The sequence below is a fragment of the Symphalangus syndactylus genome, chromosome 9, assembly GCF_028878055.3.
Source record: "Symphalangus syndactylus isolate Jambi chromosome 9, NHGRI_mSymSyn1-v2.1_pri, whole genome shotgun sequence".
NCBI classification, from domain to species: domain Eukaryota; kingdom Metazoa; phylum Chordata; class Mammalia; order Primates; family Hylobatidae; genus Symphalangus; species Symphalangus syndactylus.
Window position 1 is genome coordinate 22,433,668 of NC_072431.2, and position 19,805 is coordinate 22,453,472.

At 37.1% G+C, this 19,805-nt stretch overlaps 1 protein-coding gene across 6 annotated transcripts in view; it reads right to left on the reverse strand.

The window, feature by feature from the left end:
* Positions 1 to 19,805, reverse strand: part of NUBPL (NUBP iron-sulfur cluster assembly factor, mitochondrial) — a 352,593-nt gene that overhangs the window by 103,614 nt on the left and 229,174 nt on the right. For all 6 annotated transcript variants that reach the window (XM_063645949.1, XM_063645948.1, XM_055291598.2 and 3 more), the window contains exon 8: positions 19,114 to 19,199. In XM_063645949.1, the coding sequence (XP_063502019.1) occupies positions 19,114 to 19,199 (86 nt within the window). The remainder of the gene's footprint in view (positions 1 to 19,113; positions 19,200 to 19,805) is intronic.

Consider the following 19,805-nt stretch of genomic DNA (forward strand, 5'->3'; position numbering starts at 1 on the left):
TTATGATTGTAGATTATTAGAACATTTGCATTTTAAATGAAGAACGGTACTGATAGTCCACAATGAAACATAGATAAGGTGAAAAAAAATTGTTATTCTTTCTGAAAAGAGAAACAGAAAAGACTAAAGTTGCCCCCAATAATTATATATGAAGACAAATAGTGAAAAGACGTAAATCTATAGCAAAGCATTTTCCAAGCATCTAATATACATATATGCCCTTTTGCTGACGCATACTATCATAAAAAATAAATCACACTGTGTTTTGGGAATTCAGTACTATCTCCAGAAAGCTAGAGAGAAACATAGCTTAATATCACACAGCTTGTTTATTAACTATGCCTATATAATACACTCATTGCTTGGGCAGTTTTACTGCCATTTATGTTCAACGTGATATATTCCCTGACTGTATGGCTCTCAACTTAAACCAAAAATTATCACTCAAAAAGTGAGAAAAGCAAAAACACCTAAAGAAAGTGAAAATCTATGTGAGGGTATATTTCAATTCAGAGAGAACAGGAAAAAACATTCTGACCTTGGAATCTCTTAGACTCCCTAAGACATAGAGGCACAGAACAAGTGTGTATTTGCAGTTTGTGTGATTTACATCTTCTTATCAAATCATTCTCTATGGACTGTATAAATATCTCAGAAATGTTCTCTACAGACTACACAAATGTCACAGATCTAAAATATAAAACTATAACCAAACTCAATATTTAACGAGTTCTTAATATGTGCCAGTAACTGGGCTAAACACAAGGAATAGCATACAGTGGTGAGCAAAACAGACTTGATCCTTACCCCTTGGAACTTGTACTGTAATTGGAGGAAACTGACTGAACAAAGAATAGTGCAAGAATACACTTATAAAATGGAATGGCTTCTCTGGAAGCAAAGTACAGGGTATTATGAGAGTGTAGAACAGAGAGGACTTGATGTACTCTGGGAATCAGAGAGGGCTTACTTGAAGAAATATTTGATCTTAAAGCTACAGAGTGACCGGGCAAAAACAAGGAGAAAGGGAAGAAAAACATTCAAAACAGAAGTAGGGGGCACATGTCTCCCTTCAAGGAACTGAAAGGCCAGTCTGAGGCCTCTGAGGTGTGGTGTGAGTGGAGTGAGATGAAGCTGGAAAGGTGGGGCTTGTAGGCTATATTAAGGTGTCTGAGTTATATAATGAGTGCTGAAAAGCCATTATAGAGTTTTAAACAAGAGAGGCCACTATGCCTGTAGTTGTAGTTGACTCATTACTCAGGACTGCAGTGTGTTAAAAACAACACAAAATAATGGAAGAAGCTAAATGGACTTGTCTTTGTGTGTTTATTTTCTTAGACAAACACAAATCCTGGGCTGTGTTCTCCAAAACTGATCATGAGAGAGGTGTCAACTTTTAATGCTGTCTAAAATATGTCCATTTCTCTGCCTGGGCACAAGGTTAGGACTTTTCTTCCCTCAAATTAGGTAGGAACACGTAACTTGTTTTGGCCAATGAAACGTATGCAGAAGTGCCATGTGTCAAATCTAGGCCAAAGCTTTAGGTGTTAATTCCTCATTATTTTTCCCTCTGTCCTGACTACCAGCAAGCCTCCAGCTGGTGGCTGCTGTGTCAGTCTGGGTGCCAGAGTGTTGAACAATACAGAGAACGATACAATACAGAGGAGTGTTGAAGCCAAACCACAATGGACACGGAGCATGAGACAAACCTGTGTTGTTTTAAGCCACTGAAATTTGAGAGTTGATAACACACATAACCTAGCCCATGTGTGATAACACACATAACCTAGCTGATACAGAGGTGTAAAAAGAAAACATTAGGATTTCTATTTCTATGTTACGATTTCTTTCAATTTCAATTTTGTGTGTTTTATAAAGAAAATAACATATTAATGTAGTAATATATGTATACTACATATACAATATATCTTATTAATAAATATATTTCATACATATATTAGGTTATATGTTCAAACATCATTTACTAATAAGGATGTATAACTGAAAGTATGGAGGTAGACTGGGTACGGTGGCTTATGCCTGTAATTCCAGCAATTTGGGAGGCTGAGGCAGGAGGAGCACTTGAGCCCAGAAGTTCAAGACCTACCTGGGCAACATAGCAAGACCCTGTTTCCACAACACACAAAAAAATTAGTCAGGTGTGGTATCACACACCTGTGGTCCTAGCCACTCAGGAAGCTGAAGTGGGAGAATTGCTTGAGCCTGGGAGGTTGAGGCTGCAGTGAGCTCTGTGATTGTGCCACTGTACTCCAGCCTGGGTGACAGAGCAAGGCCCCATTTCAGAAAGGAAAAAAAAAAAGTTTAGAACTAAAGAACCCTCTATATGTTTGAAAGTCAGAGGTTTTGACAACTAAGCTTGGCTCTATTACTGATAATATGTAACTTATTTAGTTAAAGGATAAATGTTCTAATATTGCTTCCTAGACATTTTGAATAAATTAACTCTAGAATTCTCTCATCTTAAGAACGTCCCACACATATACCACCTTGCTGGATTTTACCAAAAAACTTGGTTGTAATAGAATAAAGAGCCCAGAACAGACCAAACGTGGTGGCTTACGCTTGTAATTCCAGCTCTTTGGGAGGCCAATGTGGGCAGATCATGAGGTCAGGAGATCGAGACCATCCTGGCTAACATGGTGAAACCCCATCTCTACTAAAAATACAAAACTCAGCCGGGCGTGGTGGTGGGTGCCTGTAGTCCCAGCTACTCGGGAGGCTGAGGCAGGAGAATGGCGTGAACCTGGGAGGCAGAGCTTGCAGTGAGCCGAGATTGCGCCACTGCACTCCAGCCCAGGCGACAGAGCGAGACTCCGTCTCAAAAAAAAAAAAAAAAAAAAAAAAGGCCCAGAACAGACCCATATGTTGCGGGAAGTCAGGGACCCCAAACGGAGGGACCACCGGCTGAAGCCATGGCAGAAGAACGTGGATTGTGAAGATTTTATGGACATTTATTAGTTCCCCAAATTAATACTTTTGTAATTTCTTATGCCTGTCTTTACTGCAATCTCTAAACATAAATTGTAAAGATTTCATGGACACTTATCACTTCCCCAATCAATATCCTTGTGATTTCCTATGCCTGTCTTTAATTTAATCTCTTAATCCTGTCAGTTGAGGAGGATGTATATCGTCTCAGGACCCTGTAATAATTGCGTTAACTACACAAATTGTACACCATGTGTGTTTGAGCAATATGAAATGTGGGCACCCTGAAAAAAGAACAGGATAACAGCAATTGTTAGGGAATAAGAGAGATAACCTTAAACTCTGACCGCCGGTGAGCCAGGCAGAACAGAGCCATATTTCTCTTCTTTCAAAAGCAAATGGGAGAAATATTGCTGAATTCCTTTTCTCGGCATGGAATGTCCCTGAGAAAGAGAATGTGCACCTAGGGGTAGGTCTCTGAACTGGCCCCCCCGGGGCGTACCTGTCTCTTATGGTTGAGACTGCAGAGGTGAAACAAACTCCAGTCTCCCATAGCGCTCCCAGGCTTATTAGGAAGAGGAAACTCCCACCTAATAAACTTTGGTCAGACCAGTTGATCTCAAAACGCTGTCTCCTGATAAGATGTTATCAATGACAGTGGTGCCCAAAACTTCATTAGCAATTTTAATTTTGCCTCAGTCCTGTGGTCCTGTGATCTCGCCCTGCCTCCACTTGCCTTGTGATATTCTATTACCCTGTTAAGTACTTGATGTCTGTCACCCACACCTATTCGTATACTCCCTCCCCTTTTGAAACTCCCTAATAAAAACTTGCTGGTTTTGTGGCTTGTGGGGCATCATGGATCCTACTAATGTGTGGTGTCTCCCCCGGACGCCCAGCTTTAAAATTTCTCTCTTTTGTACTCTGTCCTTTTATTTCTCAAGCCAGCGGACGCTTAGGAAACTAGAAAAGAACCTACGTGATTATCAGCGCAGGTTCCCCGATACCCATACATGAAAGTCACTAAGTTACGATGGAGACAACATAGTACTGCATGTTAACTGGATATCCATATATAAAATAATGAATCTTAACCTCCTACCTCACTCCATACACAACAATTAATTCCAGGGGGATTTTAGAGCTAAATATGACAGGTAAATAATAATGCTTTTAGAAAAAAATAGGCAATATACTAATGCTGCAGGCAGGCAGAGATTTTTCTAGCAGGACACAAAGAAGCACTAGACACAAATGAAATTATTTAAATTAAATTGGACTACATTAAAATTAAATTAATCAAAAGATATGATTGAAAGAGCGAAAGGGCAAGCTATAGAGCAGGAGATGGTATATTCGATACACATACATGACAAAGGACTTTTACCCATAATGTATAAAGAACTCCTGCAAACCAGTAAGGAAAATTCAGATAATACAATAAAGAAATGGACGAGATTTAACAGACACTCCACAAAAGAGGATATTCAAAGTATATTTATGCTTAAGACTGTATTAGAAAAGAAATATCAGTATGACTAAAACGAAAAACAAAATTATATCAAATGTTTGTGAGAATGTGAAACAAGTAAGATTCATTGTTTCAGTTGAGTGGAAATGGGTACAATCATTTTTAAAAACTGTTTGGCAGTATCTACATAAACTGATGTATGTTTATACTACAGCACAGCAATTCCACTTCCAGTTATGTACCAACAGAAAAATGAATAAAACATTCACTAAAAGACATGTACAACAATGTTCGTAACAGTACTAGTCATAATAGTCAAAAATGGAAAACTACTCATGTCCATCAACAATAAAATGGACAAATTGTCATATATTTAATGGAATGCTACAGAGCAATGACAAGAAAAGAACGATAGCAACAATCAGCAGTATAAGTGAATCTCACAAACATAATTTAAAAAAAAATAAACCAGACACTCAAACATATAACACTATATTATTCTGTTTGTAAAAATTTCACAAGCAAAACTAATCTATAGTGTTATAATTTGGGTTCCATTTTGTGGTAGTGACTGGAAGGTGGAACAGGCACGAGTTTTTAGGATGCTGGTAATGTTCTATTTCTTATTTTGAAATTTTACACTGTTTGACTGACATTTCCTCAATCCCTGCTCCCTAGCCCCTGGTAACCACCATTCTACTCTCTACCTCTATAATAACTTTTTTTAGATCCCACATATAAGTGAGCTTATGAAGTATTAGTCTTTCTGTACCTGGTTTATTCTACTTCATATAATGTCCTCCAGGTTCATCCATGTTATTACAGGATTTCTTTCTTTTCTTTTCTTTCTTTTTTTTTTTTTTTTTTTGAGACGGAGTCTCGCTCTGTCGCCCAGGCTGGAGTGCAGTGGCGCGATCTCGGCTCACTGCAAGCTCCCCCTCCCGGGTTCACGCCATTCTCCTGCCTCTGCCTCCCCAGTAGCTGGGACTACAGGCGCCTGCCACCACGTCCGGCTAATTTTTTTGTATTTTTAGTAGAGACAGGGTTTCACCGTGTTAGCCAGGATGGTCTCAATCTCCTGACCTCGTGATCCACCTGCCTTGGCCTCCCAAAGTGTTGGGATTACAGGTGTGAGCCACCGCGCCCAGCCGATTTCTTTTTAAAGGCCAAATAGTATTCCATTGTCTGTGTCTATGTGTGTTTGTATACACATTTTTAAAATCCATTCATCTGTTGATTGATTCCATATCTTGGCTATTGTGAATAGTGCTGCAGTAAACATGTGAGTGCAGGTATCTCTTTGGTAGACTGATTTCAGTTCCTTTGGATATATTCCCAGCAGTGGGACTGTAGGATAATATGGTAGTTGCATAGTTAATTTTTTAAGGAACCTCCATACTATTTTCCTTAATGGCTGTATTAATTTATATTTCCACCCAAAGTGTGCAAGGGTTCCCTTTTCTCCACATCCTCGCCAACACTTTTCTTTTGCTATTCTAACAGGTATGAGGGGATAATAGCTATTCTAACAGGTATGAGGGGATATCTCATTGTGATTTTGATTTGCATTTCCCTGATGATTAGTGATACTAGCATTTTTTCACATAGCTGTTGGCCATTTGTTGTCTTCTTTTGAGAAACGTCTACTCAGATCCTTCACCCATTTAAAAAATCACGTTGTTTGTTTTCTTGCTATTGGGTTGAGTTCCTCATATATTTTGAATATTAACTCCTTATGCATGTTTTACAAATATTTTCTCTCATTCTGTAAGTAGTCTCTTCACCCAGTTGATTGTTTTCTTGGCTGTTCAGAAGCTTTTTAGTTTGATGTAATCCCATTTGTCTATTTTTGCTATTTTGTCAATCCAGAAAAATCACTGCCCAGACCAATGTCACAGAGCTTCTTTAGGTTTTCTTCTAATCGTTTTATAGTTTCAGGTCTTACATATAAGTCTTTACTTCACTTTGGGTTGACTTTTATATATGGTGTGAAATAAGGGTCTAATTTCATTCTTCTGCATGTGGACATCCAGTTGTCCTAACACCATTTATTGAGGCAACTGTCCTTTCTCCATTGTGTGTTCTTGGCACCTCTGTCAGAAATTAATTGACTGTAAATATATGATTTCTGGGCTCTCTATTGTTCTATTTCTGGGATACAAACAATGGGTATGTTTACTTTGTAAAAATTCATTGAGCTATAATTTGTGCCCTTTTATGTATGTATGTCACAGCTTCAATGAAAAGTTTGCTTTTAAAAAATGTGGTCATGAGAAGAATGGTAATAAAGCAATAAGAACAAAAAACCAAAACAATGACATATTAGGTGTCTTGTGAACTTGCATATAAAAACAACCATCTGTTTTTAAATAGAAAATATTCTATAAAACCAAAAGCAGTAAAATTGAGTTCCTTGGGAGGAATAATCTCCTATTCTTCCTAATTAATACTTCAACAAAAGCGCTGAAATAAAGTCTAACTCCATAGAAGCTCTAAAATGGTGGGGTTATAGACCCACAATGCCCAATAGGGTAGCCATTAGTCACGTGTGGCTGGCTACTAAATACTTGAAATGTGGCTAGTCTGAATTAACGTGTTATAAGGATAAAATACACCCTGAGTACTGAAGACTTAGTACAAGTAAAAAAAAATGTAAAATATCTGAATAATTTTTAAAGTTTGCAAGTTATTTATTTTTAACCTTTTCCATCAAAGTATATCAGGAACACACAAAAAAGTACTTAAGTTTATGGCAAAATGGAGTCACCAAAATGTATGCCCATGTTACCAAGACCCTGTTAATAAATAAAATGTTGCCAACACCCTAGAAGTTTCCCTATATATCCTCCAAACACGTTCCCAAAGGTATTCACTAACCTGCTTTCTAACACCATAAATTAATTTTGTGTTGTTTTGAATTTGATACTAATGGAATCATGCAATATATATTTTTGTGTCCAAGTGATTCATCCAGCTAAACTATGTACCTGTAATTTATTTTCATTGAGTCCTAAGATTTTATAAGGACTATATTACAAATATCCATTCTCCTGTTGGGTCATTTGGGTTGTTTCCAGATTCTGGCTACTGTAAATAATGCTTCTGTGAATGTTTTTGTACACGTCTCTCTTTTTTTTTTTTTTTTTTTTGCTGGGTATTAGGTTATATGTATTTAACTTAATACGTTAAAGAAGCAAAAGTTTCCAAATAAAGTTCTATCAATTTATACTACCACCAGCAATGTACGAGAATTCCAGCCATTCCACAGCCTGGATCTTTGGTACCATCAGTTTTTTTTTAATTTTAGCAAATATGATGAGTGTGTAGTAGACTCTTCATTGTGCTGGCTTGTTCAACTGTCTACTTGTTTATACTGGGAACCAAATTACTTAGACTTTTCCTTACATGGTTCCTGGTTAAAGTTTGCCAAAAGTAAAGTGGTGGGAGATCTGGAAGGTGGAAATGAAGGCTTAGGCATTACACATTATTGGTTTTCTTTGTTCAGAGATGGTGAAAGGAAGATTCGGAGGTGCAGCTGCATTCCAGTTTGTCCTCATTCTTCTGGAGTCTGTGCCCAGCTATCTTTTCTACTATGGTTTTAATTTGCATTGCCATAATTATTAATACAGTTGACTATATGTTTTACATTTTTTTGTCATTTGTATATCCTCTTCCATAAAGTACCTATTCAGGTCTCTTGCCTATTTTTTCAATTGATTATATGTCTTCTTCCCCTTACTGAATTGTAAGAATTCCTAGTGTTTTTCAAATACAATTCCTTTTTGGTTGATCCTCAATAATTTTTATGTGGTTTTCATGTTGAAATGATAATATTTTGAAAATACTGTGGTACATGTATTATTAAAATTAACTTCATCTTTTTTTACTATTTAAAATATGGCTACTAAAAACTTTAAAACTACATTTGTGGGTCATATTTCCACGGTTTATATTTCCATTGGACAGTGCTGCTCTAGAAAATTAAAGCCTGACTGTAAAAGCTATTTTCATAGTTCTCCTACCTAATCTTTTAAGGGTCTAAAGATGCAAAAAAATATTTTATCAGGTTCTGTGATTTATAATGAATTTTTGTTTTTTTTTTTGAAACAGGGTCTCACTCTGCTGCTCAGGCTGGAATGTAGTGGTGTGATCATGGCTCACAGAAGCCTCAAACAAACTGCAACTCCCAGGCTCAGGCGATCTTCTTGCCTCAGCCTCCTAAGTAGCTGAGACTACAGATGCACGCCAGCACACTCAGCTAATTTTTTATTTTTTGTAGAAACAAGGTCTTAGTATGTTGCCAAGGCTGGTCTTTAACTCCTGGCTTCAAGAAATCCTCCCACCTCAGCCTCTGCACCTGGCCTATTATGAATATTTTTAAAAATTGAACATAAATAAAACACTTTAAAAATATACAAAACAGATAAACTACCAAGTTTCTGTGCTTTTACTTGAAACTACATCAGCCAAATGTGATAATCCTCTTTTATGGTTATCTCATTCTGTGCAGAGCTCATACAACAGTTATATATATATAACTCTGTGTATGTCTCTCTCTGTATGCACATATAGAGATATAGTTATATCTATATATAGGTATACATACATATTATTTATATATTCTATCTTTGATTTATTAAAAAAGAGAAGACATCAGTCATTAATTAACAAATGCAAACAGTGGCAAACAATTCTTTCAAAACATAGGGTTAGCTGGGGGACAATTTAAAAGAAAGCCTTGGGTATTAAAAAGCTTAGAAACCACTGCTCAAGTTCACTTAACAGCAATCCTCCATAATCAAGGAGGTTTTGAATGGGGGCAACTAATGCAGTAAGAACATTAGAATATCCATATTACAGTTTTGTTCATTAAAAATTCTTCTCTGTTAAATAGGAAAGAATTCAAGTCCATTATGATGTCTTCCCCGCCAAATAAGCCTTACATCTTGTGAATACTTCATATACTGTTAAGCTGTTTGTATTTATTGTAGAGCTATTGTGTATATCCTTTAATAGCAGAAACATTAGAAAACAGATGCTTTGCTATAGCTTAATTTACATAATACCACTGAGATACAGCTGTAAGCATGCTCAATCATTTTTTAATGTCTCATCAAAGCATAAGGTCCTTTTTTCTTTTTACCTCAGCCACTTTTACTGAAAGAAAGCAAATACTACATGCCTGGCTACCATCAGCCACCACAACCTTTTTGCGTGTGATTTTTGCAGTATTCCAATCCATCACTGGCTCAGAAGGGCACTTCTTTTCTTAACTTTTTAAAAATTGATTCTCTTGAAATATCAACATTGCTCTGAATATTGGATTTTTCTGTCTAAATCTATTGAATTAAGGAGGCCCAAAAGGCTCCAATTTTAATTTCTTTTTGGCATTTTAAATCCAGATACAGGTAAGTAACAAGCAAGATTTTTAAGCTACTATATAATCCAATTTATCCAGGTTACAATCAGGTTAAATGCTTGCTGGTTGGAACCTGTCACAAGCATTAAAAGCCATGATTTAAGAAAAAGTGAGGAGGAAAAATTCATTGTTAAATAATGAATGATAATAACTGAAATAGATTAGATTCATAAGTGCTTCTCAGTTCTTTGTTAGACTTGAACCAGTTTTTGGTATACTCCTTGAAGCACGTGCACGGATGTTATAATTTTTAAAAATGAGACAGGTGTTCTTGTTTTCTCTTTCAGAAATAGTCATTTGACATGGAAAGAACAATGAATGGGGAGGCCTGTGTCCATGCTCCTTTCAGCGACCAACTAAATAGTTGTGGGTCCATGAGGTGCAACTCAATTTCTCTATGCCCTGAATTCTTAATCTTGAAAACAAAGATTTATAATGATCTCTAACGTCTACCACCGTATCAAAAACATTCAGAGCTACCCTTTACCGTACCGTGTGCTAAGGCTATGCTAAGTAATGTAAATATAATCATGCTTCACTGCCATAGTGACCAGTGAGATGGGTATTATCATCCCTATATCATGGAAGGAAACTCTGAAGCTAAATTATTTGCTCAAGGTCACACAGTTAGTAAATGACAAAGCCAAAATTCAAACTATCTGAGTGACTGGTTTGTATAAGGAAGTCACCAAACAAGATGACAACTAGATAGAGACTTTTGTGCATGGAATTAGGTGGCTTAAAATAATAATGAGTCAATAAAGTTGAGCAATATAGCATAGTAATTAAGAGCACAGTTATAGGGCAGGCCTGATTTGAGCCATCCTTACCACTCAGTGCTGCTGTCAAATCTTAGGCACAATTCCTTTCTCCTAGATCCTGGACATGGAACTCCCCTTCCCCTTATGGCCCACATGATACCTCCTTGACTGTCAACAGAACCTATGGCTCCTTAACTCCTCCCCATTTTCAATCCACCGGTTTCCTCTGGCTTCACTTGTCTACCTTAATAATCAGAACTCCAATAGTAAGCAAATTTGATGAAGAACCCTCTTATACCCTAGAATATGTCACCCTGTGATAGTCCATGATGTCCACAGTGCTAAAACTCAACTCTGGAGTATCCACAGAAACTGCAGTTAAGAATACTGGCTCTGGAAAGCTGACTTCTTGGATCAGAGCCCAGATGACCCACTAAACAAATAGATATTCTTATGTAAGTTATTTAACTTCTCTCAACCACATTTCCTCATGTGCAAAATGGGGGAAATGATGTTCTGTATTTCACAGGGTTGTAGTGAGAGATGAGTTTAATTTATATAAATCACATAGAACAGCATTCTAGTTCAAAGCATACATAGACTTCTGAGAGAGCCTGGGGAAAGACACAAATGAGCATATATCTCTAGTCTGTGAGAAATAATTATGGCTGAGATGCAGAATGCTATCCAGTCTTATAAAGGTAATAAAGATCGTCTAATTTTTCTAAGAAGACAATATAATCCTTAACCTTTACAAATAAATGCTAAAAAGTTCCAGACTGGCCAGGCGTGGTGGCTCACGCCTGTAATCCCAGCACTTTGGGAGGCCGAGGTGGGCAGATCACGAAGTCAGAAGATCGAGACCATCCTGGCTAACACAGTGAAACCCCGTCTCTACTAAAAACACAAAAATTAGCCAGGCATGGTGGCAGGAGCCTGTAGTCCCAGCTACTCGGGAGGCTGAGGCAGAATTGCTTGAACCCAGGAGGTGGAGGTTGCAGCGAGCCAAGATCACACCACTGCACTCCAGCCTGGCAACAGAGCAAGACTCTGTCTCAAAAAAAAAAAAAAAAAAAAGTTCCAGACTACAGTAGGATTGTCTGTGTTTTTTGTTGTTAGCAGAAAAATTAAACCACACGAAAGGTAGAATTTCTATCTCTCTTTTATAAAATAAATATTCATAAGACTAAAATAGTTACACAATTTTCTGAATTATTTATTAGGAAATAAATCAGTTCAGTGATCTACATTAGGATTTAATCTATATATTTGTTTCCAGGTCAAATGTGGTATAGACTGCTAGCTGCTCACCAAAATTCATGATCTCATCTTCCTCAGCACACAACTAATCGATATTTCTTGGGCTTCTTGAAAAATATGACACATGTGGTCATGTGACTGATTTTAGCTAGTAGAATGTGTGTAGAAGTATGTGTATCACATCTAGGTCTGGCCCATAAAAATCTCCAAGGTAGGTACACGCCTCTGTATTCTCTTTCCTTGTGGCTGGCTAGAATTAAGATGGCTCCTAATGTAATTTTAGAAGTCACAACTGAAAATGACAGAGGCTCCAACAGTCTGAAAGACTGCATGGAAGAAGGCTACTCTGCTCACCTGTTCATCTACTGTAATAGTACTGTTACATGAGCAAGAAAGAAACTTCCATTGTATTTGTATCATTATAAATTTTGGGGTCTACTTGTAACAGCAATTAGCCTTCCTCAAATGATATAAATTTCAAATAATGCAGAATTTTAGATTCAAAATAATATAGCAACTTAATAAATCTATATGAAGATAATGTAGATGGCTCAATGAATATACTCAAGGAATAAAGAAATCTCAAAGAACAGTAGTGTTTAAAATTCTAATTAATTTTTTTTTTTTTTTTTTGAGACAAGGTCTCACTCTAACACTCAGGCTGCAGTGTACTGACATGATCACAGTTCACTGCAGCCTAGACCTTCCAGGCTCAAGCGATCCTGCCACCTCAGCCTCTTGAGTAGCTTGGACTACAGTTGCATGCCACCATACTCGGCTAATTTTTTACTCTTTTGAAGAGACAGGGGTCTCAATATGTTGCCTAAGCTGGTCTTCAACTTCTAGCCTCAACCAGTACTCCTGCCTTGGCCTCACAAAGTGCTGGGATTACAGGCATGAACCACCACGCCCAGCCCCAAATTCTTATTACCAAATAAAGGGATTAGTTAAAATACCCAGGTAAAATACATAAAAATCTGTAAATTTATCTGTTTCATAACATTCTAAAAAGTAATTATAAGAAAAAATTAATTATATAACATTATATAAACATTGAGTGCTTAGACTGCCAAAAACTGTACTTAAGCCATTTATATGCATTATCTTGTTTATTTCTCATCTTAACCTCCTGAGGAAAATATTACTATGATTCCCATATGATGATTGAGAAAACTAAGGCATAGAATAAATAACTCAGGTCATACAGTCACAAAGTGGCAGAGCTGGGATCTGCAATTCAAACTCCTCAGCTCACGCTCTTCACTACTACGCAAAAATGCCTCTGCAAGTAGTTTCCTATCATCTAAAAAATTATAAGAAAATTTGGAACGCAATTTAATTTGAAACCACAAAAGAATATCAAAAATATAGTTCTCTAAGTGGTAATAAAAATCTGTATATAAGAAATTTTTTAAAGAGTATTTCTCTTGTCAGTATCTTTACCAGTTTCTTCCTTGACAAACACTATTAAATCACAACTCTCATAGAGAAGAAGGGCAGAGATTTGTGACTGAGTACCTAACCTCTTATTTCTAGTTTGTTGTCTACCTGAGCTACAAAGCAGCTCCTGGTAGATTTATTAATGGCATCATAACTCTCAAAATTCTTTTGATTTCTGCCTTTTTTGTTCTAACTCTCCTACCCTATACAATCGATTCCCAAGATTGTCAATTCTTCCTTCAAAATGTCAATTACATTCATTTCCCCTTCCATTTTCACTGGCATTATTCTAATTAAGCCCCTTACTGCCTATCACCTACAGCATGTTTTTCCAACTTTTTAAACTGTCTTACTGATAAAAGAAATATTTTACATCTTGACTACATGGAAGAAGGCCACTCTGCTTATCTGTTCATCTACTATAATAGTACTGTTACATGAGGAAGAAACACACAATACACACATATGTGTATTTATACTTGAGACCAAATCTTTGTGAAATAAGACTGTCTTCCTAAGAGCAATTTACTCTGACATGGTTTAAGCATTTTTGGTTACATCTCTTACTGTATCAATTTCACGACCTGTTCGTGGGTCACAATCTGCAGCATGAATAACTGTGATCATTACAAATGTTCCCTTACTTCCTCTATGTTTCCTAGCTCCTATTCTTTTTATTCATCTCTACCAGATTAAAACTTTGTAAAGCTCTATCCTAATGATGTCTACTTCCCATCCAGCATTCTTTATGAACTCCTCTTATAATCTTAAGAAGAAAGTACAAATTTCTTAGCCTACTGTTTAGGGCTCTACCAAACCTGGCAATAAACCAATGCATAACTACCTCAACTATAGACAAACTGAACAATCCTGAACACAACTTGTGTATTCCTGATTCTTTCAAGACTGAATTCTGTCCCTCCCTAGTCCCTAGATATGCCTATGAAAATCCTACTCCACTCATTCACTCAGTATATATTTAGTGAGAAACTACATCTTCCAGGCACAGCGAGAGACAGGTGGTCATAGAGCTTATACTGTGAGTATAGTATAGTATAGTATAGTATAGTATAGTATAGTATAGTATAGTATAGTATGCAAATGTGAAAGTACTGACAAATGTGAAAACAGTTACAAAAGGAGTAATTGAGTGTAATTGGATCATAAAATAAAAAAAGCTCATAAAAGGGTTAGGGCAGGCTGGGCATGGTGGCTCATGTCTGTAATCCCAGCACTTTGCGAGACCAAGGCGGGTGGATTGCTTGAGGTCAGGAGTTTGAGACCAGCCTGGCCAACATGGTGAAACCCCATCTCTACTAAAATACAAAAATAAGCTGGGCATGGTGGCGGGTGCCTGTAATCCCAGCTACTGGGGAGGCTGAGGCAGGAGAATTGCTTGAACCCAGGAGGCAGGGGTTGCAGTGAGCTGAGATCACACCATTGCACTTCAGCCTGGGTGACAGAGTGAGACTCTGTCTCAAAAAAAAAAAAAAAAAGGATTAGGGCACCTCTCCTTGAGAAAAGCCTTTTGTTTAATCTAAGTACCAAAGTATAAAAAGGAGTTAACAGGTGAAAAGTGAGGTTAAAATGTTCTCCAGTAGGGAAAAAGCATGGTAAGGGTCCTGAGGAGAAAAATGGTGTGAGGAAACTTCAAAGAAGTGAAAGAAGACCAGTTTGGCTGTGGCACAGAGAAAGCAAGGCAGAGTAGCCTATGAGCTGGGGTAAAGGGTACAGCAGATGTGGATGGCATTACATCCCAGATCAAAGTATCCTGCCTGCTATATGCCAGGTAACTATGCATTTAAGAATGTTTAAAACATGTTTGCTTGCTATCCAAAACTTGCATTCTTCTGTGAAGACTGACAGGTAAACCTGTAGTGGAATAAGAACCAAACTAAATATATGTGTAAGTAGATCTGAGACAGGAGTATTAACTTGTCCTGGCATACTGGGAGAAGCTTTCTCTACAGGAAATAATGTCTGAGCAGAGATGTTAAAAATGAATACATACGTTCCCTAAATTGGCCGTGGCTTATCAGGCAAAGGACCAGGATGTGTAAAATTACAGGGGCATGGAAAAAATAATCATGGCTTTTCCATAAAGTCATCCCTGATAGCCTGAAAGAAAAAGTGTTTTCCTGCATCTCAGAATTTAAGGCCTTTGCATCAAAATAGAGTTAGTCTACAGGATGATAAAGTACTTGAAGAAAGAGGCTTCATCCTCTTTATTTTTTTCTAAACCACTAACGGAAGTTTATTACAGCACTTTGCTTATAGAAGACACTAAATATCAGTAAATATAGATTTGTGGAAAAATAAATTAATCACATTTGTTGAATTAAAAATAACTAAGTGATCCCTTATGTGCCGAAGGAGTAAGAGAATAAATATACTTTAATTTACTTTTCAGTAGCAGGGAATGAGATTATCAAAGAAGGAAGGGGTATATAGTGAAATCCCTTCGACACCAGAAGTTCAAATGGTAGGAGAAGGGCTCCAAATCAGGGTGCCTGGTACTCCCACATATAAGAAGGCAAGAAAAATGAGAATGACACAACGCATAAATTACTCATTATTAAAAATGTATAAGACTGAAAATTTTTATTTTGTTTAAAAAAACAGTCTACCTACAAATACTGAGATAATTAAGGGTTTGGCATAGTTGCTATCATTTCAGGCAGAGAACAGAGAATTTAATAGCTCATCTCTTCTCCTACTTCCCCTATCTAAGCCTTGAGTTTTAAGAAATCATTTAAATTAACTTCAATATGTTCTTGCAGACATTACTAAACTCTATCCATACCTATGAATTCCAATGACATCATTGTTTCCATGGTAACTAATGCACGTCAAATGGAGGAAAAACAGAGAGCAGCACTAAAAACCAAGGGGAAGAAATGGAATAAAGTAGTATAAACAAAGCATAACATCTTTTTTTGTATTTATAAAACACTTACTAATTTCAAATGCTTTACTGTTACTTTGGCTCTGGGGCTCTTAAGGCCCAGAGGGATCTCGGAGGTCATCAAATCCACTTCCCACTCATAGCCCAGACCTTCTTTACAATGTAGCTAATCATGATTGCCCAATTGTTCACAGAGCTTATTGCTGGAAAGTTCTTACTCATTCACTTGCAAACATTACTGAATACCTATCTTGTTCTGCAGGTTTAAGAGATGATTAAGACCTTATATCTCTTTTAAAAAATGTTTGTAATTTAGAAGGCAAATAATTTAAATGTAGGGTGGAAAAAAAAAAGAGAGCTGTAATAAAGATACAGGAAGATGTCCAAAAGGCCAGAGGAAAGAACTATAAATTTCAACTTGGAAGAATTACACAGTTCCAATGACTTTCATTTCTACTCCCACTAAGTCCTACAAACCCAAGACAACATCCTGGACCTTGCCATGATCCAGAACTGCTCTAACTTGGCAAACTTATTCTCTAACATCAACTTTCTGATCCCAAACAGCTCTTTCACCTTCTAACTGATCCCTGAAGTAGTCCTATGAGCTTTATGCAGTCCATCAGCCTTCATTCGGAACACTTCCTCATAATACTTCCTTGCTAATATCCTCAACGTTTATCCTTCAGTGGCATCCACCTAGCAAAAGCCTAACCTGGACTTCGTGACCATCCTGTTTCCTCTCTGTTATGTTCCATAAGGATTATCTGTCCAACCCTCTGCCTTAGAATCTAGGAAAAAATCTGTCAGAACAATATGAGATTAAGTATCCAGGTTTACAGGTATACAGGTTTACATAGGGACTGAAAAATAACATACGCTGAATTTGGCAACTATGGTCATTAGAGTCCTAACTAGCAAAGTCCATGTAGGACTTTCTCCATAGCCAGTCACCTTAAATGACAGTGTCAGTTGAAATGGTATTTTGATATACAAAATGATAATTTATAGGTGGTAAAATTTTAAAAAGGTCTTGCTCCTACTCTGTTTAAAACTTTTTCTTCAAAGTTTTAATTTATGTTTTTGAGTGAGCTAGACACCCTCAACTCTCATCTTACAGAATGAGAAGTTAAGCATTCAATTATGTGCAAATGGAATGGCTATTATCCTGACTTTGGAGTGATCTTAACAGACAATTGGCACTGTTATCTAATTTCTGCCAGAAAGAAGGATTATAGATTACTTAAGTCAATGTCGTAATTTTTGGTAGATAACCTTCTAACTTTTTACTGATTTATATTTTAAAATCCCATATAATAAGTAACCTTATTTAGTTATCTGAGTAGGAATTACTTGTGTCTAGTTTGTCTTAGAGGGCATAATACAAAGTAACACTGCTCAAATTAGGTGCTTTAGAGAGAGTTTTCTGTGTGAGGCAGGCATTCGGTTATCATTGTTTTAAAAATTTTCCAACCTAAAGTTCACGACATAGAACACTGGCCTTAAACTACTTGCTGATTACAATTATAAACCCGCTAGTGAAAAACCCTTGGACCACCTGGAAGGTGGGCATACAGGCACCTTCCTTATCAGCCTTCTCGATTTTCACGAGAACATGTCAATCCAACCCAGAGTTCCTCAGCTTGCCAATGCCCACAGCACTGTGCTAACTGGCAAGGGAGAAGAGGTACTTGAGGAAATTCACCTCAACCATTCTACTACACTATTTTATACTTTTCAGAAGCCCTCTGAGAGATAAACATTTATGAAAGCTTCCCTTCAAGTCCATTCATTCAAATACATTACTGGATCTTATCCTGTGTCATGGTCTAACTGAAGAATATGATAAACGTTATAATTTGTTCCATACCAAAACAAATACATGTAGGCATACAATTTAGGGCTGAGGGAGGTGAGGGAGAGAAAAATCATGAGACTCCTGAAGCTAATCTACAGACTGAAGTTAAAAAGCTCTGATGTATATGCTCTAAAATCTGTCTTTGAATTAAGCAAGGCCACTAGCTAGCCAGCCACAGAGAGGCATCATGTTGGCACTGTACCGAAATGTTTGCTTTAAATTGTACTCCAGCACAATTCCACCTGCTTTTGTTGAGGCACACTAGAAGGAAGAACCCTGTATTTACCGTAAAGAAGGTGATGAGAGTGTGTTCATTATATACACAGGTTCTTCTTTCTAAGAACCTAGGGAAGATATTTCTCTCTGGTCTCAGCTCTGTCTCTTTTGAGCATCCAGTTTTGTTTTGTTTTTTTAACTTTGTAGAAATGCACAGTTTTATAATGGTACTATTTTTCTTTTCCTTTGGATGCTAGAAAAGTCATGGTACACCCCTAGCATGTATTTAAATTTCTTAATAGCATGCAATTTGTTTACTGACTTCACTTCTGACCCCATCTAATTTTAATTATTTTGTCTATTTTTATCTTATTTTTAACTTTCATTCCACCAAATTAGGCAGAAAATCCTGAAGTGCCTCCTAGAAGAAGGTGAGCTATAAATGAGTTGAACTGTAGGAGGCAGAAGGAAAAAAGTAATCTTTTTTTTCACCTGTTTCCCCATAAGTGATCTATTCAAGTCTATCTATCTAAATGATTTCCTAAAACACTCTTGTAATTTTTTTTGTCAGTGATAGCTGCAAGCACGAGAGAAGTAGTACTTCTATAGAAAACTCTTACCTAAAGGGTGTTTTACAATTCTTCTGGATTAATATCATGTATAGACATGTTTGTACCTATAAGTGTGTTTTTAAAGTAACCATAATGATAAACTAGGACTTTCATAAAGACTTCTGCACAGGACTAAATTAAAACTTCAACCGTATTTTTCAATGACTTGCTTCTTCAGTTAGAGGAGTTTTATATTCTTCACAGTGAAGCTGTAAATGCTTACGGGCACGTGGACTCTGCGAAACATCTCAGCACCCTTGTGTGCATCCATCAATGCGACGTCCTGGGGCGTGGAGACAATCACAGCACCTAGCCAAAGATAAACAAAATACTATTATCTTTTAATTCTCTATGGAGAAATTACTTCCAACATTATGTTGCTTACATACACAAATACTCTATTACATTAACTATTTAGGTCATTCATATATATTTTACACACATCAATGAGAAAGAAAAGAAAATGTCGACTTTGTTTTGGCCTACCTTTGAATCCTCACTTCTAAAATCACAACTGGGCTGGGCATGGTGGCTCATGCCTATAATCCCAGCATTTTGGGAGGCCGAGGTGGGCAGACCGTTTGGGGTCAGGAGTTCGAGACCAGCCTGGCTAACATGGTGAAACCCTGTCTCTACTAAAAATACAAAAATTAGCCAGGCATAGTGGCTCGTGCCTGTAATCCCAGCTACTTGGGAGGCTGAGGCAGAAGAATCACTTGAACCTGGGAGACAGAGGTTGCAGTGAGCCGAGATCACACCACTGCCTTCCAGCCTGGGTGACAGAGCAAGACTTCACCTCAAAACAAAAAATTAAATAAAATAAAAATCGCAACTGACTAATCAGTGATTCAGGATCATAACTCTATCAGTGGAACTTTCTTCCCATTCAGATAATGTGCTAGTTATACAGATGCA